The sequence below is a fragment of the Prionailurus viverrinus genome, chromosome A2 (assembly GCF_022837055.1).
Source record: "Prionailurus viverrinus isolate Anna chromosome A2, UM_Priviv_1.0, whole genome shotgun sequence".
NCBI lineage: Eukaryota > Metazoa > Chordata > Mammalia > Carnivora > Felidae > Prionailurus > Prionailurus viverrinus.
In genome coordinates, this window is record NC_062562.1 from 130605006 (window position 1) to 130630503 (window position 25498).

Below are 25498 nucleotides of genomic sequence, written 5' to 3' on the forward strand. Positions count from 1 at the left end.
CTATCACTAGGGTACAGCTTTGGTCAAAATGTACACAAAGCATCACTATAGATAAAATTTACCTTGGAGGGGATATAGAATGGTAGCCAAGTACTTGGAGTCTGAAATTGGGTTGCCTGGTTTAAACACTTCAATTCAGCCACTAACAAAGCAATCTTTGTGCCTCAGTTTCCTCATGGGAGACTGACCTATTACACAGGGTTGTAAGAACTGAGATGATAAACATAAAACACTTACTGTGGCCCCTAGAATGAAGATTTCAATTACTGTTGCTCATAATTAAGCTGAGTTGTATGTCACTGCTCACCCTAGTCATTCCCAGACTTCAAAGAGACTCCTTAAAATATAAAATAAACTATTTTTCTAACAATAGAAAGATCCTTTCTGTTTCAAAAGATTAATCTGACTCCATCAGCCTTTTGGTTTGTTCTCAAATTCAGCTTTTCACTCTTTGCTGTTCTAAGAGCCACCATTACTTGTTACCTATCCTCACTATCCCTCATCCCAACAGTAGTCAAGACTTCACATATCTGTCCTCCTTCTACTGCTCTCAGCTCAAAGGGTCTCCTACCAAATTATTATCAGCCTCCAACATTCAATTTGTGCTCTTTTTTTCAGACTTCAGTCAGGGAGTAATGGCCTCAAACAGAGTCGGTTACAAAGTTTTATATAGTCTTTGCATCACTCAGCTCCGGTCTTAAAGGCTCATGGCAAAACATTCATTTTGACCATATCCAATTTTGTTGCTATTTTAACAACATCCCCTCAGGTGATTAATCATTCAGGAAAAGAACAATAAAGTAAAATTTTCATTGACATGGTTTTATTTAATAATTTTAACAGTCCAAGTAATGGGAATGGTGAAAGCAAGAAAGCTTTGGTTCATAACATAGCTCATTATTGATTAGAATTCCAAAATCAAAGCAAGTCCCTAATTAATAACCCCTTTAAATTATTTGATTCTGTGGCTGAATCACCACATTGATACTTACTCATTTAATTATGCCCTGGCCCAGAGAACTGACATTTTTACTGGCAGGTTATGAAATGTTTGTTAAAGCTATGAAGTCTAATTACAAAAGCCTTCTTTCAGAGACTCACAAAGGGTAGAGAAGAGTGAGAAAATTATCTCCCTGCTGCCAAAGGAAGTTAAAAAATAAATGAAAACCTATAGGAGTGAATCAGATGAAAGGCACTTGTGTAGGTGGTTTAGAGCACATCCCGTATGTGAGGCTGGGCAAAGAACACAGAGCAGAAAATGCGAAGACTGCTCTGGTGCCATCCTCGGGGTCTTTGTAGAAAATGTTAAAGTATTTATTTTTCTTTTCTTCAATGGGGTTGGCTGTAACTGAAGCTTCATGGCTGTTAATATGTTATCATTACTCAAATAATTAGACTCGGGAGCAGTAGATTTTTTTAATTAGCTATCTCAAAGCAAGTACCATTATAATCATATAATTATCCTTTGAGGCAGCTTATGCACAAATGGTTTTAAAGATTCACTATGTTACTACTATGGGTGCTGTTTCCATATGTATCATTTAAAACTAATAGCGTTTATGAAAATACAGTGATGAGAACCTAAAGGGCATGATATTTTTTTCAAAAAATATTAATTTTCACAAAGTAAGAAATCACTAATTACATTTAAACTCAAAAATTAATATGTAGTTTCATCCAACAAAAGTAAAACTAATGTTCATCTTCAATTTATTCACATACCAATCAAGCCTAAAGGTATTTCTTAGCCTAAATGCCAAACATTTAGCTATATTCAATCAACAAGATTGCTTAGCTAGATAAATAATTACCATTTTTATCAGGAAAAGTTGCCTTGCTATAATAACACAAAGTATGGTTCAATCAGCCTTTAAGAGCAAATGACTTTTTAGAAGATCTAATTGTATTAGACAAGTCTCTAAACAATATATTACCTGACTATTCTAGCAACAATACAGAAGGGTATTCAAACTATAAAATAACTTCCCTTCATTTATCTTTATAAAATGCACAAATATGACATCACAAACCTGCCCAGAAATAAGGGGGTAGGACAGTTATAGGCAGACCTAAGAGTTTGAGTCACGTAAAGAACCAACTCAGGTGTTGGTCTCTAGGCTCCATGCTACCTGCTTTTCCAATCTGCAAATGGAGGCCAAGTGTTCCTTCTGTCCTTTCAGATTTCAAGCAAGGTGTTTTCTGCCAGGAGTGAGGGATCAATGCCTTCTTCTTTTTCTCTCTTCTAAGTAACTCCTTTTGGCTGAGACTTTGTTTATTATGTTCCTGACTCCCCGCCTCATCTTTACTAAAGTTATCTCGGCCTTGGCATTTCCATAACAAGAAACCCCTGATATAAGGATTACTAGAAATTTAGTTAGGACATTTGTCTTAACAACTACAAAGTTCTTTTTTAAAGAAAGAACACTCTTCCAACATGATGTGACTATCTCTATTCATCAGTTTGAAGTTTCCAAGCCGGGTTTGTTTCAGTTTCTAAACTGAAAACTATAAAATCTTACAAAATTCATCTAATTTGCTCTGATGTCTCTAGGTAGAAGCCTCTTCAACCAGGCAGATAGGTGTCCATTAAGATGTCTTCTCACTGCCATAGGAGGGAGTATTTCTCTTTTTCTGTGTCTAAATATATTTATATAACACATTTTTAAGTTTGTTCATTTCTCTAGTTTCACCAACCAGTCAAAATATAAGAAATACTGCATGTACCTATACTTGTATTTTTAATCATAGTACCGCCCTTTAAGGGAAGATCTCAAGGAAAACAAAAATTGCCCTGGTACCATGATAGTAGCATGAATATCGAAGTGAGAATCCCCATAAATAAATCTTCAAATTAACAAAGAGCAATCTTCTTCTCAGAGAACTGAAGCATTAGTCAAATAGGAAATAATACTAGAACTTGAGAATCCTGTGATATGTCCCCCAACAATATATATAGGGACAAAGCCTCCAGCCTTACCTAGATGAAAAGAGAAAGGGAAGGAGAGTAAGAATTTTAAGGTAGGCAGAAGTTAGCTGCTTCCTTGCAAATAATAATGATAATAATAATAATAATAAATTATATATATAATAAATTCATTCTATATATGACTTTGTGCCATCAGAGAAGGAGATGAGGAAATAAAAGAAAATTATAAGTACTTCAAGACAATAACAGACAGGTGCTATAGGAGTTCAGAGGAAAGAAACCATATATGATTGTCCTGATGGATATGAGAGCATTTCAGATAGGCCCTAAACCATGAGTTGGATTTTAACCAAAGGAGATAAGATAGAAAATATCCCAGGGAAGGCTTCAGTGTGCAACTACAGGAGCAAAAGTGTGGACAGAACAAAGCAATGGCTTATTCAGGAAAAGAAATGAAAGAAGGTAGGAAAGAAGGAAGACACTTTGAGTTCAAAGCATGGAATGATTCAGTGGGAATAATAGAAATACAGTCGGAATCATAGGTTGGGCGAGATCACAAAGCTATGAATATTAGGCTCAGTCTATTTTATTCCAAAGTAATGGGGACCCTGAGAAGTTTTTTAATCAAGGGGATATGATCCGAGCCAGAGAAATGTCATATAGTTTTAAAGCATAATATGAAACAAGGAGAAAAAATTATTATTGAAACACAAATCCTAAACGAATTAGAACACAAAGGAAGAAATAAATTTGGAAAACACAGTGGTTTCATTCTTGGACTGGATAATGGGTTCGTGGATTTTCATTTTGTTACTATGCTGCATATGTACACACACACACAAACACGATTTACATGGTAGGCTGTACATATTATTTCCTGTGTCCAAAATATTAACATGTATTGTCATATTTTAAATTTAAATTATTTTGGGATACATTTTCAGAAATGACCTAACTGGGAAAATAAATGACTATAAAGGAAAGAGAAGAATGATGATTCCAAGTCTAGGAGGTCATACATATCCTGTGTCTAGGAGGTCATACACAGTAACTGAAATAAAGCAGATGAGGTCTGGTGAGATATCGATGAAAAGAAAGCTAATCAACAGCTAAAAATAAGAAAATATTACATAAAGAAAGCTAAAAATAAGGAAGAACTCAAAAGAAATATTAACGATGGAAAAATACAGATTTAGCAATATTTAGCAGACTATTAATATAGAATCAAAATTTTTTAAAAGGGAAATAAGATCAAAAGAGAGAAAGCAGAGACAAAAAAAAAAACTTGGAAGAGAACCTAGAAATTCAAATGTATAAAAAGTCAAAAAGGAATCCAAGCAAAAATATGAGCAACAGGCAATGAGGGAGAGGAAGGAGATGGACCTAGGGAACCTGAAGCTACAGAAAAAGGGTTTAAGAAGAAAAAGCTGGTCAATAATGCAAGAGAGTTCATGGAAGAAAAACAGGAAGAAAAAGCCACTGAACTCAACAACGTGTGGCCCTGAGAAAGCAGCCATTTCGGGGTGTTGGGGGAGGGGGGGTGCGTGGCGAGCACAGCAGGACACAAGGCAGGAAGAGGTGAATGGGCATGTGTAAGAGGGAACAACTTCCACAGCGACTTTCCTCCCCTTTGCAAAATCTGATAGTGAATGGCAAGGTTGAGACGTGGGGACCTGAGGAGGGATTATGAAAGAGGGGGGAACTCTGCATAATGACTTAGTCAGAGGAAAGGAAATAGTGGAAGATACAGGAGTGAGGGGAAAATCACTTCTCAAGCAAGATCATAGAAGAAGGTAAAAGGAATAGGCTAAAAGCCTAGGGCAATGTTAGAGGCAAAACAAGAATGGCGAAGGATTTTATATAAAAATACTTGGTTGTTTTTAGACAATTAAAAAGATGGTGTGCTAAGAAAGAGTAGATAGAAGGTTGCAACTTAGAGGAAGTGCATGGCATGGAAGCAGGCTTTGAGAGATACTGAGAATGATTTATCAAAAGGACACATTCCAAATTGCAGGCATTAACCACATCCTAACATCCTTAGACTAATCTTTCTTTGGTCCAGTTTTTCTCTACAGGCGCTATAACTGTCGATTCAATTGTTCCCTGGGATTTTATAAATGTTCACCAAGAGAAAAAGACTGTCTTCTTTCTAGGCAACCGAGGTAAGACTATGTACATTTGAAGATACTGGTTACCGTGTGCCCATATGAAAGTTACCTCCCATAGGAGAAAACAAACACAGAGAAGCACAGTTGGAAAGGATGGGACAAAGAGGAAGAAGAGGGAAATGTGACAATAGCATCTGAGCACATGGAGTTTCTCTGAGATCAGTTTCACCCCTGGAGTTCCCAACTTGATGAGTCGATAAACCACCCTCCAAATTTCCGAATCCATCTCTTGAAATGTTAAGCTAATTTGATTTAGATTTCTTCTTCTGGATATACAAGTGAGTTATGATGCCCAATGCAGTCTGTGCAGTGCAAATGCCATCCCAGCTACTAAGCACAGTAGTTGTAGAGGTTGGGGACCGTTGCAAGAGGGAGTTGAGGAGAGGCGAGGGGGAAGCCTGAAATTAGCTTCCCAGGAGGAGAGAAAAAAAATCTGGTATCTGCTCTGATACCATTGTCTCTGCTTCATGGCACACTCACTATTCCAAATTCACTTAAAATTTATATGTAATTAGAGACAGTCTGTGCCTCACCTTTAATACTCACCTCACCTTTAATACTTAACTATATAAACTAAGACTGACCTGTGCTTCTGTCTAGGCAAACACATTCCACACAGCACATTTCTCAAGGGTCAACTGGAGGTCACATATTGAAATGAAAATGATTTCTTCAACTTGCTCTCATCTTCCTTCTTAACCTAGTCATTTAGTCAATTATTATAATACAGCCTGTTATTCCTGAAAAACACAATTAACTAGACAAGCTAAACCATGATTTGAAAGGTGTTCTCATTAATAGAAGTGATATTAGAGAGGAAAGACATCAAAAGCTTGACTGAGGAAAAATAAGTACAGATCTTACCTTTACTCTAAGGAGCTTGAAAATTCAGTTGAGAAAAAGTAGCCATCCTTACACTGAGATTTCTCTAACGAAATTCTTAAAGTCCATAAGAAAACTATTCAAAATTAGATTAAAATGGTTCTATGTTTATTGCCTTAATACTCAAGCCCAAAATGGAGCAGAGAATGCCTTGATTGTCCAAATCACTACATCTTTACTCAAGTGTATTGTTGGTGATGAGTCTCTCCTTTTCTTTTTGTTTAGAAGCACTTACTATGTGCCAGACAGTGTCCTATGGGTCATGTATTCATGTATCCTTTCATTCGACCTAGTAATCAACCCTACAAGATAGGCACTGATTATTTTCTTTTTACAGAGGACAGCACTAAGGTAAAGAGAGATTATATGACACCTCTCAGGCCAGAGCATAAGAGGTGGAGGCAGAACTGTTGGGCCTCAAGCAGTTTGATACCAGGTCTAGGGCTCTTAATCAGTGTGCTCCGTTTCCTTTTGTACCTGAGACTGTATGTGTGGAAAAAAACAAAAAAAAACAAAAAAAAACAAAACAAGCACATAATAGCAGAATGGAAAAATATGACTCTAAATGACAGCTGGAAAAAATACATTGTTGGGAGTGGGGAAAGAAGAAATCCAGAAGATGAGAACGGAAGAAACAAGGATGCTGAGAAGAACACAACAGCAAGCAGCATAATGTGGTGCCCTCGTAAATTCCTGACAGGTGAGTAGTGAACCAAAGAATTGGACAGAAAACCAGGATCTTCTTTTGGAAAGTCTTGCAATAATAGGCTTGATTAATTTATATCTAATTATGTATGAAGTAGAGGTTTCATGATAATTTTTGAGGACAGTGATAGGATTTTCTTCCTTCACTTTATGAAAAAAGTATCTGGAATTCTGGATAGGGAGAACCAGAGTTAGAAAAGTCACTTAGGGACTAAACCTATAATCCAAGTGAGATAACAAGGACTCAACACTGTATCAGCTGACACAGAAAAAGGCAAGACTTAAAAGCCATAAACACATAGGATATGGTGGAGGGAAGGAGAACTGAGAGAGCGTGAGAATGGCAGGGGCAAAAAAAAATTGAGATGTAACTTATCCCAAGATGGGAACCACGGCTTAAAAAAAAAAAAAGAAAAAAAGGAGTGGGGGGTGCAGCAAAGCTTCTTGGAGGAAAAGAAATCTTGAGTGAGACTTGCTGAATGATTAAGAGCTGGCAGAAGGAATGGAAGAAGGAGGAAGCAGAGATGTGAGGGAGAAGGGGAAAACTGCAGTAATTTGAGAAGGAGGACTAGTATGCGCAAAGACCTAGTGCCAAAAGAACACCCTGTGATGAAAGAACCACAAAAAGGGCCTTGGGAAAAGCTGAAGCATGGATCAGGAGTTGAAAGGGAGCTTACAGGCCTCAGCCTTGGGTGTTGATGGATCTGCATTCTGGGGCTCTGCCATTAATATGATTCAGCTGTTCTTCGTGTGCCTTCTCAGAGTAGAAATTTTATTTTGCCTTGGCTTCTTCCTGAACACTTCCGCCCCTCACACTGCATGTTTTCATCTCTGTCTCATAATATCTTCTTCCTCATCTATCCATAGTTTCTGTTTCACGGCCATCTGCTACTTTGTGGCATTCTGTCAGCTTTGTTTCAACTGTTAACTCTTTTCTCTTGATCTGTCTAAACTCCTCCTATGTTTTAGTCAGGCTGTGTCACAGGGCCAGTGACCTAGAGCTTGAGTATCTTTGAAATAGGTGCCCATTCCCAAATCAATCATCTGTGGGGTAATTTGATTCAAACCATGGCTGCTTCCTCCATTTCTAGAGTTTTCTCTAAAACCAAAAAGTAATCAAATGGCCAAAATTAAATTATTCTTAATTTGCAATTCTATGGCCACAGAACACCAGGGACAGTATAAAAAATGACTTGAATCACACAAATAATGAAGAGTTATAAGTCTCCATGTTTTTCCAACATAAAACAGATCAATAGGGGCGCCTGGGTGGCTCAGTCGGTTAACCGTCTGACTTCGGTTCAGGCCATGATCTCGTGGGTTCGTGAGTTCAAGCCCCACGTAGGGCTCTGTGCTGACAGCTCAGAGCCTGGAGGCTGCTTCAGATTCTGTGTCTCCCTCTCTCTCTGCCCCTCCCCCGCTCGTGCTCTGTCTCTCTCTGTCTCAAAAATAAACACTAGAAAGAAAGAAAGAAAGAAAGAAAGAAAGAAAGAAAGAAAGAACAGATCAATAGGTTGTGACCCTTAGAACAGAGACATATTTTTTCAAATACATAAGTCAATTAAAAATAGATAGTGATAGTATTTTGAAGAGACTTTTTTTTTTATAAAAACTCTTCATCTTTCACCCTTTGGTGTCCACAGTACTTTCCAAAAATATCTTTTCTTGCTTATTTAGAAAATTCTGTAAGAAACACTGAAAACAAAGTTTGTGGTAATAAGTCAATAAAAATAAAGAAATCAAATCAATAATCCCCTCCTTTACAATCCTTCCTGTGCTTCAATAGCATGTTTATTTTCAACCCAATAAAGTAATTTTTTTTTCAAATTTAAGCAAAAGTTTAAAGCTTACCTAAACGAAATATAGGACATTAGGAATTTCCTGGAATATTGCTCAACATTTAAAAAAGAATCTAGTGCAATGCTATTTAGCTTATCAGGGTCTCAACACACACCTAAGAAAAAGAGTTTAAAGTACAAGACCCAAAGTGCAGCCGCAGGCCACATCTGGCTCAGGGACTTGTTTTGCTCAGCCCACAACAGTGTGGGCAAAATTGTTTTTTGATGAACTGCATCTCTCTCTCTCTCTCGCTCTCGCTCTCGCTCTCTCTGTGTATGTGTGTGTGTATGTATATATGTATGTATATTCTCTTTATGTGTGTGTGTATGTATGTGTATATATATATATATGTATATATATATGTATACACACACACATTTTTATATATATTTGAACAGACTTTTATGTATATATATGAAACTATATATATATTAGAAACTTCACTAAGAAATCCAAATTTCAGTCTTCTCTTAAAAAACAAATTAAAACAAAAAACTAGAAGTTCTTGCAAATGAGGCCTGCAATCCCCCATGTCAATAACCACTTTGAGCTGAGTAAAAAACTATACTTTCTGGTCCTGGCATACAGACACAGATTTGTCGCAGTCTCCAACACTCTTCACTGTTTACCACTGGTCCAAAGTGGCTATGGTTGCCTCCACACAGACATTATAAGTGTATCAGAAAAAAAAAAAAAAAATGAAGACAAAAACAAATAAAGAAAACAAAAGTACTATTTCCTTGGCATTGTAGGTACTTTCCAGATCACCTACACGAGCCACTCCATTCCCAGGAGAGCCTCCCATGCATACATCTGACCATATCCTCCCTAAGGTAATTAAGTGTCTTGCTCAAGTCAAAAAGCTGCTAAATAAAAGACCCAGACTTGAATCTGAATCCTCAGATCCCAAATCCAGTGCTTTGCCAGCGTTGGTACAGCTAATACTGCCAGCCAAGTTGTTTCTCCCAAACAGGAATTATGAAGATATTCCAGTTTATGAATACAGACATTTTTACATCACAGGACCAAATTTACTCTATACAACAGGCAAAATAAGTAAAGCATCCATTTAGTCTACCTCCTAAAACAATATATATCTCTCCTCTCTGAGTTCCCCTCTTATTTCCCTCAACAATAAAAGAAAAATTAGATACAGAAAACATTAAATCACCCACCAATAGGCACCTATGAAAGAAAAGAATGTCAGTCTTGAAGGAAACCTCCCAAGAAAACTTTGGCAAAACATTACTGTTCTCCTTTCTTCAGAAACTTCTCTACTGAAATTCCATTCTCATTCTTTCTAATACAAACCTAACATTGGCTCTTACACAAAATGGTTGAAGTCATCCTTTTGTTCTTTCTACATTTCTCATCTGTAAATGTGCTCATCAACTTGTCAACCAGACTGTTAGAATTTATACTTAATCTTCACATTCCCTCTCAGCTGAAATTTTCTCCTATCCCTTAATAATTTCCTATCTTGATTACTATAATTTCTTTTATATTGTCCTCTTGAAATTCATACTCTTTTATGTCACGTAGGGCCAGAATATGTGGCTAAAATAACATTTCCCCCCAACCGTCCCTCTTTTTCACAAATGCATTTTCGCTTTCTCTTATAAAATTCCAATTCCCCTCTAAATTACTCTGGATACCTCGCTGTAATTATCTTTTCAGTCATTGGAGCATGGAGTCACACATCGCCAATTTTTTTCATCTCACATTCCTTTCATGAGGTCCCAAGCAGATATTCTTTGAGGTATTCTCTTTTCACGTGCATTGTTTTAAATGGTGCCTATCAAGGCAGAAGAATGGGAAATCACATGAAGGACTAACCAAATCTCCTTTTCTGTCTTCCCTCAGAAAAGAGGGAGTGGTTCAAAGTGTATTCCACATTTTAGAATTGCTTTGAAATTTAATTTGGGGGATATTCTAATAAATTGGAATTTGCAAGTAAATAGTTTCTCAGATTCAAATATCTTTTGGGCAAAAGATAAGAAGTCCAATTCTACTCTATGAGGCACTAAAAAAGGCAAATATTAGAAAACTATATCATCAAAAGAACATCATGTGAGGCAATAAGACTTTCAACTTCAGAAGGCTTGGCTTTATGATTTTATATCCAGTCAACCACATAAGCATTTCGAAATTTTTCAGTGAGAAAAACAACATCTTTGAGAGAAGGGGAACAGGAGAAAACACATTTTATTAAATGCATGCAGATGATTTAGTTCATACAGATATTTAAAGTAAAAACCCAAAAGGCACATTTTAATTTTCCCTTTGTGAATTTCCAAAGGGAAAAAAAATGCAGACATACGTTCTTATTATCCACGATGTTCCCCCATTGACCGATTATCTTTTGGTCTCTCTCATTCTCTCTGTCTTACACACACACACACACACACACACACACACACACACACACACACATTAGTTACAATGTTCCTGGTTGGGAATGTTTTTCTACGCTCTATGATCTACAGTGAATCTTTGTCCTAAAGCTAGTCTTCCTTCTGGTATTAGAATGCAGCCAGGAGCCCAGCAGAAGAGAAAGAGAACCAGTTCTGGAAGCTTTCTCTTTGTAAGCATAAAGAAGACCCCTCCAAAAAACAACAAAAGCAACATTATTCCTAACATCGGTGGGCTTTAGCCATCATCTGACCCTCTTCATGTGAAACTGTTAGAGGTACAAGAGATGGGTATTCACCTGAGACACATCAAACCTGGTGCTGAAGCTGGGACTGGGCTCAGCTCCTTGGGAAGCATTAGGCCTACAGAAGAACTGAGTGCTTCATCAAGAAAACAGGGTGCTGTAAGGAAAGAAGCAAAGGGAAATGGATGCTGGGTAGACAACTAACCAACGGCCATTGATCAAAATGAAAGTTGTAATGAAATTTTTTACACTTTCCTTTTTCTCTTTGTAAACAACAACAAAGCTAGCTATATTCTGATTAGCAGCAAATTACAGTAATTGCAGGAAAACTTTCACCACAAAATCATAAAGCTGCAAACTACTCATTACAAGTAAAATTCAAATGCAAGGCAGAAAAACTATTAGACAGGAAATAACTATTAACCATCCCTACATACTCTAGAAATCATATATTTTAATATAAAACTAAATTTGATGATTTTGGGGTGTGTAGATCTCTACTATTAATTGAAGGCCTTCAATATCTCTTTTGGGGTGGTTGGGAGGAATGTGGTGCTTAGAATGCTCAGAAGCAACAGTATTTCTGATTTTGTTTTCACTTTTCTTTCCAAAATAGTAAGCTAAAGAAAATGCTATCTCCTGGTTGTATTTTCATAACCAGTAGAACTCAAAGGACTCTAAGGGAGACAGAAAATTTGACATAATAACAATAATAAAAAATTTCTCCCTTTACCAACCTTTCCCCATGTGAAGCTGGTTTAGCCATACCTCTATGGTTTTATAAATAAATATCCAAACATAAACAAATATTCCAAGCTGGGAACGAAGTCTCTGCTCCTGTCCTAGAGTTTTCTTGTACAAGGCATCAACCAGACCCGGTAAACCAAAGTTTTACAAGTCCTACCAATTTCTCTGCACACCCTTTTAAGCTGTTCAATCCCTTATGAATGTCACATTTCTTACAAAAATAAATGTCTTCCTCCTGAAAGAGCTGCAAATCAAGAACACATGTATCTGTGCTATTATATGCTATATTTGCTACATTTAATGAGACCAAGGGATGAGCTTTCAGCATAATTTCAGAAGTTTTATCAGTTTTTTTCCACTTCAGTGTCAGAGGAAACATAAATAAAATGTCACCTATCCAGTCTTAAAAGAAACAACAGAAATTGTCCAAGGCTTATATCTTCAGCTAGATCTAAAATATTTTCATTAACCCAACAGGAGTGAAAGTCTCTACTGTTGAAAGATATCCAATTAACCTAGTTTATAAACTGTAAGGTTGGAATTCAGTCAGTTACTAAAATAGTTGTTGTTTCTAATTAATTATTTCAGGGTGACCAGTTGTAGGCCAGAGCTATGTGTGTCAAAGTCACTCACTTAGTTAGCAATGACACCAACGGAAATTACTTTCCTATGAGAAGTTCTGAAATCTAGGCCTCTGGCTAAAGCCAGTTATTGCAAAAGAGTAATAAACCTTGAATTCAGTGGCCTGTCCCTTCTAATACAAAATAATGAATATTAAAAAACAAACCCAAGGATGTGCTTAAAAGTTGATATAACAAATATTTCTGTAACTTAGAATATTCTACACAAGTTAAAAAGTCATCTGTGTTGACCCACTAAAACTAAAGAAGGGGCTAATGAGGTTATGAAAATAATTAAGGATATATGGGGATTAGGCTAGAGCAGAAAAGACTACATTGCTGACTTACTAAATCAAATAGTGATGTAGGTTCTAATGGTTCATTTTAGCTTTTTAGCTGTTTACTATCCCAAATTATTTTTATATTGAAATTTCTAAGTTATAGTACTTTATCTTCTTTAATTTTTTTTAATGTTTACTCATTTTGGGGAGACAGAGACAGGGTGTGAGTAGAGGGAGGAGCAGAGAGAGAGGGAGACACAGAATCTGAAGCAGGCTCCAGGCTCTGAGCTGTCAGCACAGAGCCTGATGTGGGGCTTGAACTCATGAACTGTGAGATCATGACTTGAGCCAAACTTGGATGCTTAGCTGACTGAGCCACCCAGGTGCCCATAAGTTATTGTACTTTAAATACCAGACTATTGAAAGAATTTTAAAAGCCTCTTTATAGAGTCTGGAATACTGGCCCAATAACAATAAATCACAACTATTTGTTGTTGTTGTTGTTGTTGTTGGTGGTGGTGGTGGTGGTGTTACTGTTGTTAGAGGCACGGTTTCTCAAATACACTGATTTTCAGGCCTTTCCCAGGACCTAGTAAACCAAAATATCTGGAGTTGGAACCTAGAACCCTAAACCTTAAACAAAAGTTCTAAATTTAGTTTGCACTGGTTTGAGCTGTTGTTTTTGCCACGGCATAAGTTTTACTTTTTTTTTTTTTTTTTAATTTTTTTTTTCAACGTTTATTTATTTTTGGGACAGAGAGAGATAGAGCATGAACGGGGGAGGGGCAGAGAGAGAGGGAGACACAGACTCGGAAACAGGCTCCAGGCTCCGAGCCATCAGCCCAGAGCCTGACGCGGGGCTCGAACTCACGGACCGCGAGATCGTGACCTGGCTGAAGTCGGATGCTTAACCGACTGCGCCACCCAGGCGCCCCGAGCCACGGCATAAGTTTTAAATAAAGAGTTAGTTTAACACAAAAAATTGCCCTCCTGATGACTTGGCATTAAGTTACATGTCATTCAAATTGAATCTTCATTCTTTTTTTTTTTTTAAGTTTATTTATTTTGAGAGGGAAAGAGAGAAAGAGAGAGAGAAAGAACAAATAGGGAAGGGGTAGAGAGGGAGAAGAAGAGAGAGAATCCCAAGCAGGCTCCATTCAGTGGAGCCTGATGCAGGGTTCAGTCACAATCAGTGAGATTATGACATAAGCCAAAGTCAAGAGTCAGATGCTTAACTGAGCCACCCAGCCGCCCTAAGTCTTTATTCTTGCTTCCATATTTTTATTAAGCTCTTATAGATGTCTTACCTTATGAGACACTGAAATCACATCTAATTAAATGTTCGTCTTTTTGCCTTAGCTGCCAATTTTCTGTGATATGAAATCAATGTTCAACTGCAGTAAGTAAACAACACTACATGTTCTATTCTATATAACAGAACTTTAATTGTATTTTTAACCCTTTTTGTCCTGTTTTTATCATGTTTAATTTTTTAAAAAGCTTCCTCCAATCCTTAATGGAAGTAAATGAGGTATAAATCTGAAACAGGTAAGTGACCTTAGAGTAGTTTTAGATTGATTCAGGCAATGGGCATATCATTTTAACTTTCTCACAGGACAATATATGGCTAATAGGGAAAGAATTTTATGAATTCACGCTCACAGTATTTCTTCAGGTTCTACTAAAGAATGGTATCACTTAATGTAGAAAGAACAAAGGAATGATGAAGCTAGAAAATCACATTTTTGCAACTACAATACTAAAAAGTGATTCAGGCAATCATCATCAACAGACGCTAAATCTAAGGGGGGAAGGTTTGATTTTAAACAGGGTATTAATAACATATCAAGGTATTCCCTTAAAAATACCTATTAGTTTAGAAAGGAATACAAGTAAATACAGTAGAGAAACTGAATGACTCTTTAACCAAATAATCAAAATAATGTCAACAATAAGGAACAGTTCTTTGAGAAGGACATGTTCATTTCATGACTAATGTTCATTTCAGCCAAAAAATGCATAATCTGAATCTAATCATGAGAAAGTACAGGATACACAAATTAAGAAACACTTAATAAAATAATTTCCTTGATTCTTTAGAAATTTCAATGTCATAAAAGATAAAGAAAGGCTGAAGAATTTTCCAGGTTAAAAAAAAAAGTCAAAAGAGACATGACAGCTAAATATAACACATCAGCCTACTCTGGGGGGAAAAAAATGTCCCCAGTCCTATGAAAGACACAGTGAAGTATCAGAAAGGGAAGAGGCATGATCCATGCAACCTACTTTCAAATGGTTCTGGTTGGGAAAATATAGTTTACACACACATACACATAGACACATAATTGCAGACAAATGTTATAATTTTAACAAAATGCTACATTTAAAAAAAATATGGGTAAATGCTATACTATTGTTACAAGTTTTCTTTAACTTAAAAATGGCTTCAAGATCAAAAGTGAAAGCACAGTTTTTCAAAGTAAAAAAAAAAAAAATTGTCAGTGATGACTGCAGTTGAACAAGCATATACCCCAGACATGTACCTATAGTTGTACGCATTAAAGGTATACTTACAGGTATATACCTTCCATGCACACAAAGAAGTAAACATAAGAATGTCTGTTATGACATTTCTTCCAAGTATTGCTATAAGAAATGATCTAAACTGCCATTAGTAGTAGAATGTATACATGAAATATGGCATAGTCAATGAACACTATGCATTGGATACCTAGATCAGAGCTACACATGTTGATATGGGAAAACTCAAAAGCAACACCGAGGGGGAAAAAACTGCTGCAAAATGACACCAAACTTCATAAAGTATTAAAACATGAAAAAGTACTATACATCTATCATTTTATGTGCCAAACAGAAAAACAAGCATTATGAAAACTGAACAATGAATTCAGACTAATAATTAATTCTGGCAGAGTGACCAGTACAGCCTCAGGAGAGGCACACGGGGAGCTTCAATTGTCTCAAAATATTTGATTTAAGAAAAACTGCACATATAGCAAGATGTTAAAATACGATAACACTGGATGGTGGCTACATGGATGGTTATTCTTACCATTTGCAGTGTTTCAAAAATGCTATCTAACAATTTTGTTTTAATTCTAATTAAGCAAAGTAAACTCTAGGAAGCTCAATTCAACCCTCCTGGCCAAAAAGGAATACCACAAAGAAATATAATAAACTAATGTTTAATTAATTTTTACAATATGCAAACACTCCTTGCTATTGTAAACTCCTCAAAACCTTTTTTAATTCTCACCATGTACTTCAGCCTTTTGTATTATTAATCCCAGCATATGATTATAGATTAGTCAGTCAACTTTACTTTGTAACATGCTTAATTACCCAGCATATCCCCATTCTCTGTATTGTTTTGCCTCATATTGACTGTAGGGTTTATTTAAATTGTTTCCTGCAGTTCTCCTTGCAGCTGAAAATTTTGTACCTGGGCTGGCTGATATTTATTAAGGTTAAAAAGGTATTAACCTTCATGTTTATAGCAGAATTGTGAGCCCACAGCTCCTATGGGTTGTTGCTATTCCTTCAGTTGTACGGTACTTTTATCTAAGTCAGCAGCCTATGCAGGCATCATGTGATAGGAAATAAGTATGTGTGTGTAAGAGAATAAGAGAAATGTGCTGCCTAGACTAGGGAAAACAGTATGAAATGCCTTTTTAAATTGTTACAAGAAAAGCAATAGTGCTCTACAGTGGAGGACGCTAGGGATAGAAAACAGAGCATCTCAGTTCCGATCTATCACTCACTCCTTGTGGCCTTAGGCAACCCACATCCCCTCTCACAACCTGGGATTACTCATGTGGAGAAAATGACAATGTCCTGCCAACCTCACAGGAATGGTGTGAGCTGGGGAGAGATGATGCATGTGGAAGTGCTTCGTGAATGATAAACCATTCAAAAACCACAAAGGGTGATTGCCATTATTCTGATCCTCTAGGAACTAAAAAATGTGCTGGCAAAATAAATACAACAAAATTCTCAGAAACAAAGAGATAAGAGTAGTTAAGTTGGTAACCTCAACAAGTTGTGGCTTGTACATGAGTAAGTATATCTGTCAAAGGAAAATTTCCCTGAGAATATAAACAACTGTTAATGATATTTTAGGAAGGAGCTCTGTTCAAAGTAGGATTAATCAAGGAAGTTGAAGAAAGGTGTCTGAAGTATTTTATTCCAAAATTTCTCTGGGACTAAATTGGATCGTAATTGAAATGTGTGTGCAAAAATTACAGTAGACACTAGCTGAAGGAGATTACATGATGAAGAATGCCAAGAGCTGTTGCTTTCCTTAAACAGTGGTTCTTCAAGTGAGCTCACGGACTTCTAGGGTCCCTGAGAACCTTACAGGAACCTGTGAGGGGAAAATTATTTTCATAATAACACTTAGATGTTAATTGCCCTTTTTTCTGTACAGATATTTGCACAGATGGTATGAAAGCACTGATGGGAGAATTGCTATTACTTTAGAATAAATCAGGGCCACAGCACCAAACTGTATTAGTCATCATTGTACTCTTCACTGCCATGCACATGCATTAAAACAAAACAACAAACAGCCAGTTTAACTCAAGAATGTCATTGATGGTGCGCCTGAGCGGCTCAGTCAGTTGAGCATCTGGCTTCGGCTCAGGTCATGATCTCACAATTTGTGGGTTCGAGCCCCGTATCGGGCTCTGTGCGAACAGCTTAGAGCCTGGAGCCTGCTTCTGATTCTGTGTCTCCCTCTCTCTCTGCTCCTCCCCCACTCATGCGCGCGCGCGCTCTCTCTCTCTCTCTCCTTCAAAAATAAATAAAAACATTAAAAAAAATTTTTAAACGAATGTCATTGATGAAGGAGTATAAAAAAATCTTTATTCTGTTTTATTTCAACTCTTGAGTTCAATTCATTGTTATATTCTTCGTGGTGGAATAGCAAATACACAGAGAGCACTTGCCCCATACTAAACTACAAGGGTTGTTTTTTTTAAGAAGCAGCACCTGTGTGGTTGTTTTAGTTGCAGGCTGAACTAGCCACATTTTTCATGTAACAGAATTTTTACTTCAAGGGACGATTGACAGACAAACTGCAATTATTCAAACTTGGGTTGGGCGCCTGGGTGGCGCAGTCGGTTAAGCGTCCCACATCAGCCAGGTCACGATCTCTCAGTCCGTGAGTTCGAGCCCCGCCTCAGGCTCTGGGCTGATGGCTCGGAGCCTGGAGCCTGTTTCCGATTCTGTGTCTCCCTCTCTCTCTGCCCCTCCCCCGTTCATGCTCTGTCTCTCTCTGTCCCAAAAATAAATAAAAAATGTTGAAAAAAAATTAAAAAAAAACTTGGGTTTTTGGCAGACATTTTTGCTAAAATGAAGTGGATCTGCATTCACTGACAATATTCATTCCAAATGATCACATTAAAGCTTTCAAGCAAAAATTGGAGGTTCTAAAAATTTAAAGACCTAAACTTAAGACAGGAAGCCATCAAAATCCTCGAGGAGAAAGCAGGCAAAAACCTCTTTGATCTTAGCCACAGAAACTTCTTACTCAACACGTCTCCAGAGGCAAGGAAACAAAAGCAAAAATGAACTACTGGGACCTTGTCAAAATAAAAAGCTTCTGCACAGCGAAGGAAACAATCAGCAAAACTAAAAGGCAACCAACAGAATAGGAGAAGACATTTGCAAATGACATATCAAATAAAGGGTTAGTATCCAAAATCTATAAAGAACTTCTCAAACTCAACACCCAAAAAACAACTAATCCAGTGAAGAAATGGCCAAAGATATGAATAGACATTTCTCCAAAGAAGACATACAGATGGCCAACCGACACACGAAAAAATGCTCAACACCACTCATCATCAGGGAAATACAAATCAAAACCACAATCAGATACCACCTTACACCTGTCAGAATGGCTAACATGAACAACTCAGGCAACAACAGATGTTAGCGAGGATGCAGAAAAAGAGGATCTTTTCTGCATTGTTGGTGGGAATGCAAGCTGGTGCAGCCACTCTGAAAACAGTATGGAGGTTCCTCAAAAAACTAGAAATAGAACTACCCTAGGACTCAGCAATTGCACTACTAGGCATTTACCCACAGGATACAGGTATGCTGTTTCAAAGAGACACATGCACCCCCATGTTTATAGCAGCACTATCAACAATAGCCAAAGTATGGAAAGAGCCCAAATGCCCCTCGATGGGTGAATGGATAAAGAAGATGGGTGAATGGGTAAAGAAGATAGATGTGTGTGTGTGTGTGCGTGTGTGTGTGTACACACACACGCACACACACACACACAATGGAGTATTACTTGTCAATCAAAAAGAATGAAATCTTGCCATTTGCAACTACTTGGATGGAACTGGAGGGTATTATGCTAAGCAAAATTAGTCAGTCATAGAAAGACAAATATCATATGACTTCACTCATATGAGGACTTTAAGAGACAAAACAGATGAACATAAGGGAAGGGAAACAAAAATAATATAAAAACATGGAGGGTGACAAAACAAAAGAGACTCAGAAATATGGAGAACAAACTGAGGGTTGCTGGAGGGGTTGTGGGAGGCGGGATGGGCTAAATGGGTAAGGGGCATTAAGGAATCTACTCCTGAAATCATTGCTTCACTAGATACTAATTTGGATGTAAATTTTTAAAAAATAAAATTTTAAAAAAGCTGGTTATTGTTAGAAAAAAAAATTAAATATAAAAATAAAAATAAATAAATAAACTTCAAAAAGAAACAAAAAACAAATCACTTACTGATAATTTGTATTTACATGCCATCATTTTTCTGAGAAGCTAAAAAGATTTAATTTATTTCTACTTCACTTTTTTGTATATTTAAAGAAAAAGAATTATAATGTCAACCATTGTTGACATGTTATAATAAAATCTGTTCAAATATTTTGAAAAAAGAAAGAAAGAAAGAAAGAAAGAAAGAAAGAAAGAAAGAAAGCAAGCTTGAAAAATTTATAATGGTCGATGTGAGCAAAACAGGTTCCCATTATAATTTTCTCTAATGAGATCAGTGGTGATATCAACAAATGGGATTTATATATGCTGTATAATGAAATGCATCAACATTTGGAGAATCTACCAAACTCAGTAAATCAATATTTTTCAAATGACCAATGCACGATGTTACAATATTACACATGGGTAATATATTCATCCAAAGTGCAAGATAGATCAATGGATTTTAAAGCAACAAAATTTAAAAAATAAATCAACATGGTTTCAGATTCCACACTGTAACTAATCTTTAAGAAAACACCATTTGACAGGGTGCCTGGGTGGCTCAGTTGGTTGAGCGTCCAACTTCGGCTCAGGTCATGATCTCGTGGTTCACGAATTTGAGCCCCACATTGGGCATCTGACAGCTCAGAGCCTGGAGCCTGCTTCTGATTCTGTGTCTCCCTCTCTCTCTTCCCCTCCCCTGCTTATGCTCAGTCTCTCTCTCTCTCTCTCTCTCTCTCTCAAAAATAAATAAAAACATTAAAAAATTTTTTTAAAGAAAACACCATTTGATGATTTTTAGTGTAATACCAAAAAGAATGTCCATAACTACCAATAGCACTATTAAAATATTCCTCCCTTCTCTAATTAGTGAAGTTGGCTGTAACCATAAATTAATTAAATAAATAAATAAATAAATAAATAAATAAATAAATAAATAAAACAAAAAAAACCACAAATTAAAAAAAATTTTAGGAATGGAATGGAGAATAGTGGAGTAAGTGGTGGGCTGGAAATGAAAGGAAATTGCCCAATTCCATCACACAATTCTTCAACCAGATCTGTGCATGTTACAATACATATTGCCTTACACACTTCAGTGTGATTTTGCTTCCAGAAAATTACACCTACAAGGGTTCTTCCCTCACCTCCTTTTTCCTCCAATCCTGTGGCCCTTAGTTAACGGTTGACAAGTATATATGTATGATATCCAGCTCATTTAACATGGGTTGGAACAGAGACATGATTCATACTAAAGGGCTCTCATGAAAGTTTAAACTGGAGCTACCCTTGGCGAGATTTTGCCTAAGATCACACACCTCTTCTTCCCTTTCCTTGACCTGTCCTTCCTGTCTGTCACCCTTAACTGATTTCTCATTTTCTTAATAAATTCTTTTTAAATAAATCCTTATGTTAGTATCTGCTTCTAAGGAATCCAACATCAGATAGCCAGTAAAGAGTCATTCAATGGTTTGATTAATGCTCTCTTTGAATTTCTGTTAAGCAGTGATCCATTTGATCCTCACAAAATGGGAAGGTTCATGTACAATGTCATTTTATATCAACCTAATTACAGGCAAATGTGAAGTGAATGAAATCAAAGAAGAAATGTCAACTCTGCTAAAAAAACAAACAAATTTTGGTTATGATGTTTGGTTCACTTTTCAAAAAGGACATTATCAACTATAACATATTTGAGTCTACAATGTTGTAATATTCTAAAAACTGGCTGTAAAGAAATGGAAATAATGTAGCAACACTGCAATGGGATAGAAGAGACAGAACTACATAGAAACATATGAGCAAGTTTATAGGTCAAATTACTCATGCGTGGAAAAGACTGGGAATGCCATTAGAAAGGAAAGATGACTGGGGGATTGAAATCTTTGATGAAATGGGGGGGGGAAGTGATAAAGAAAGAGGTAATGGATGAAGGGGAGAATGAACACAGAAAGTGGTGAGGTAGGAAAAAGGGAGGATGGGAGGAGAAGAGATCAAGTAAACAGGCAACGTTTGCCAGTTCCTTACATCTTTCTCTGGCATCTGCAGCACAGAAAGCAGCACTTGCTACATGCTGCCACCTGGCTTTACCTTGCAAACAGCCACACTGCCATTTCCTACTCACCAGCACTCTATTTGGACCAATATGCATTTCCCAGACTATTCTACCTTATTCCATTACCGTTGCTTCTTCAATCCCTGCCCTTTTTTTTTTCATATTTCAGTTGTTTTCCAATTCATTACTTTAAGAGACCACAAACTTCTGCCTCCAGTCAACACTCATTCCCAGAAATCAATAAGCAAAGGAAGAAGCAGGATATGTTACAGAACTTCTACCTGTTTTCTTTCAGGCTTCGACTGTAAGAGTCAGTTATTTTTATAGCACCCAAGAGGGAACACTAGTCATAGAAACCTGTTCTGTACAAAACCATATCTCCCTAAAACTTCTTTTGCCAGTCTCACAGGACAACAGTAAAAAGGAATCCCAAGGCATATGTGTCTACAAAAAGCCAGTGCCTATAAAGACAAAAACTGAGTAAAAACACTCAATAAAGCTGCTCTCATAATTCCACAGAAGCTAGGAATAAGCCACTTCTAGAACTGCAAGCATACAACAGACATCTGATGCCCAGTGTATATAATTGTCAATATACATCTTTTCCCATTCAAAATGTTATCATAAAGCATTCTTTTTTTTTTTCAACGTTTTTTATTTATTTTTGGGACAGAGAGAGACAGAGCATGAACGGGGGAGGGGCAGAGAGAGAGGGAGACACAGAATCGGAAACAGGCTCCAGGCTCTGAGCCATCAGCCCAGAGCCCGACGCGGGGCTCGAACTCACGGAGTGCGAGATCGTGACCTGGCTGAAGTCGGACGCTTAACCGACTGCGCCACCCAGGCGCCCCACATAAAGCATTCTTATAAACAAGCATCTAGAAGAAAGAAAGATCTCACACAGTTGTTCATTTTAATGTTAATCTAGATTAGTACTTCTAACATTCCAAGGGAATCAATACTTTGGGATATTTGAAAAAAAAATTTCTATTATTAATCTGTTTTCTCATTAGTTGTATCTGTTAGAGTCTAACATGACAAGTTTTGGTTTCAACAGCATTTGCAACAGAATGTTCAATAGCTCTCACCAGTTTGTGTTGAAGGTACAAGAAGACCAACAAACAAGTTGAAGTTCACACTTGTACACATCCCAAGAAACTGACCATACATTGGGCAACATTGGTGAATTTTTTATGAGCTTTCCTAAATTGAGCAAGGGCAATATTTCTGTCTCTGAAAAAATGTACAAAATGCAAAAATTCTATAGTTATTTACACAAGGAATATCATAATCAAATACAGCCCCTGATCTTACAGATACCCATTTAAAAAAATTTTTTTTTAAGTTTATTTAATACTGAGAGACAGAGAGAGACAGAGCATGAGCATGGGAGGGGCAGAGAGAGAGGGAAACACAAAATCCGAAGCAGGCTGCAGGCTCTGAGCTGTCAGCACAGAGCCCGACTTGGGGCTCGAACCCACAAACCATGAGATCATGACCTGAGCCAAAGTCGGAAGCTCCACCGACTGAACCACCCAGGCACAGATACCCATCTTTAAGAAGAGATTTAACCAAAGACCTCAGCCATTTAAGGTAAAAGGCATTTTATTATGTTGTAAGAATATTAATGGATATATGTTAAAACAAAGGTAAAGCAATTTATACCTTTCAAAATGACCAAGCTACATCAGTAAGCTAGTAAAGTACAAGAAAGAAAGAAATCAACAAGCACTAGCAATGCTCCTCTCTCTTAACATCATACTAAGCCTGATGTCATGTATCCAAAAAACTAACAATTTATCAACATGCTAGCAGTTTACAAACTTTGAGGTCTTATACTTAGTCACCTTTATTACAAAGTAATTTCTCTCCACGATGACAGATATACTCCAATGGCAACACTAATTAATTCTCAATAATTACATTTTGTAATTATTTTTTTAAATGATTGCTTTAAATAATTAATTTCTGTTTGAAAAAAAATACTAAGATTATTAAAAGCACCTACACTATGGCTTAGGATGGTGATACATATCTACCAGTTATGATTTTATCATCTCTGGACATGAAAATTACAATCAAGCAATCAAGGAAACTGCTTTTTCATAGGATCAAAATCACACTTGGTTTCTGATAGGAAGGGTACTGATCTATTCATTACAGTTGTTCCAAATGTTCACATGCACCTTACCCCATACTTCTTTCCCACCATCTTCTTCCACCTTTCTAGGTTAACATGTGTCATTTAAGCATTTTAAAAAATTTTTAATGTTTATTTATCATTGAGAGACAGAGAGAGACACAGCATGAGCAGGGATGGGGCCGAGAGACAGGTAGACACAGAGCGTGAAGCAGGCTCCAGGCTCCGAGCTGTCAGCACAGAGCCTGACGTGGGGCTCAAACTCACAAACTGTGAGGTCATGACCTGAGCTGAAGTCAGACGCTCAACTGACTGAGCCACCCAGGTGCCCCAGCATTTAATTTATCATTGAGTAAAAGGCGAAAAATTTATACGATCTGAAGAGAAAACAGAGTATTTACCATTGAGAGTGAACTCAATCATGAATAAAATTGGATTTAGTGAAGAATTTGTAGGGTATCTGACTGGAAGACAAAAGGAATCATTGTATATATTAAACGTTCCATAACATTAGCGTATGGTAGGTTTTTCCATTTCAAAGGCAAATGTTTGATAAGGTTCAATTAGAAGCATTTTTTTTTTAAATCACTATGTCTAAATATGTGGGAAATGTCACATTTCAGAAATGCTCAGAAAAAGCCCAAGTGTAAAGAACTGAAAATTATGTAAGCTTTGGTAAAAATCTCTGTTACATTTTCTCAGCTCTTAGATATACTTCCAAAAAGGACTCTGGACAGTGTGGGATAGGCTAGCATATGGTTTATTTTGAGCTTTCTGGAACAACAGGGCTTTGCAAGTTTCCATAAATTTCTAACCATAACCACAGAACATCTCTTTGGACTTCACCATATAGAAAAGAAACAATAATGAGTTGTGGGATGACACAGTGTTCATTTGCTATGATGGCGAGAAAAGAGAAATGTATACCTAAGGCCTTTGTTTTCATCACAAAAATGGGTTATCTAGTACTCAGTTATCTTCATTGCTTGATCTTTCTACAACCAATTTAGTAAACGTGAAGGACAGCCTCGTGTGTTGTAAATAATTCATTTCTTTACTTCACAAGTACCTCCTGAGGTCTGGTATCAACTCAAACTTAGCAAGGTCCTTAATACTCTAAATCACATGGGAATATGAGAAATAAAGAGATTTAAAAGGGAAAAAAACAGAGAAGGAAGATCAACAAGGTAGAATACTTATTTTGATGACAGTGTATCTACAGATTCAGAAAAAATACATAATTTTAAAAACTTTACACCATTAAATTTCAGTTTATCTTGAAAGAAACTAAATGTGGGACAACAATGGTCACTGTGTTTTACAGGAGATTTGAAGCTGAGGTAGTATTACAGGTACATATTCATACACTCACTTTTTTTTTCCACCAAATATTCATCACCCACCACTCTGGTGTCAGCGTCTGTGCCCATCCCCTAAAAAATATTATAATGCTACAGCAACTCCTAGTTTAGTGAGTGGGTATGAGAGAAAACACCAGTAATCAAACACTTATACTACCAGGTGTGCAATTACAAAATGAAACACCATCTAAAGAAAGGAAACACAGAACTAGTAAGATTTATAACACAGAAAACTGTCTTAGACTTGGGGTCACTGGAGGAAGAAGGGTAAAGAAAGCCTTCCATTAAAAAAGAAATGCTTGGGGCGCCTGGGTGGCGCAGTCGGTTAAGCGTCCGGCTTCAGCCAGGTCACGATCTTGCGGT

At 37.0% G+C, this 25498-nt stretch overlaps 1 protein-coding gene across 7 annotated transcripts in view; it reads right to left on the bottom strand.

Annotated features, from left to right (window-relative positions):
* The window catches only part of IMMP2L (inner mitochondrial membrane peptidase subunit 2), an 891621-nt gene that overhangs the window by 543382 nt on the left and 322741 nt on the right, over nucleotides 1-25498 (bottom strand). The window contains exon 5 of one of the 7 annotated variants that reach the window (XM_047849152.1): nucleotides 11131-11333. The exons of the other annotated variants lie outside the window; for them this stretch is intronic. Coding sequence (XP_047705108.1) covers nucleotides 11318-11333 — 16 coding nt within the window. The 3' untranslated portion in view covers nucleotides 11131-11317. Of the gene's footprint in view, nucleotides 1-11130; nucleotides 11334-25498 lie in introns of those variants that run through there. 7 annotated transcript variants of the gene reach the window in all.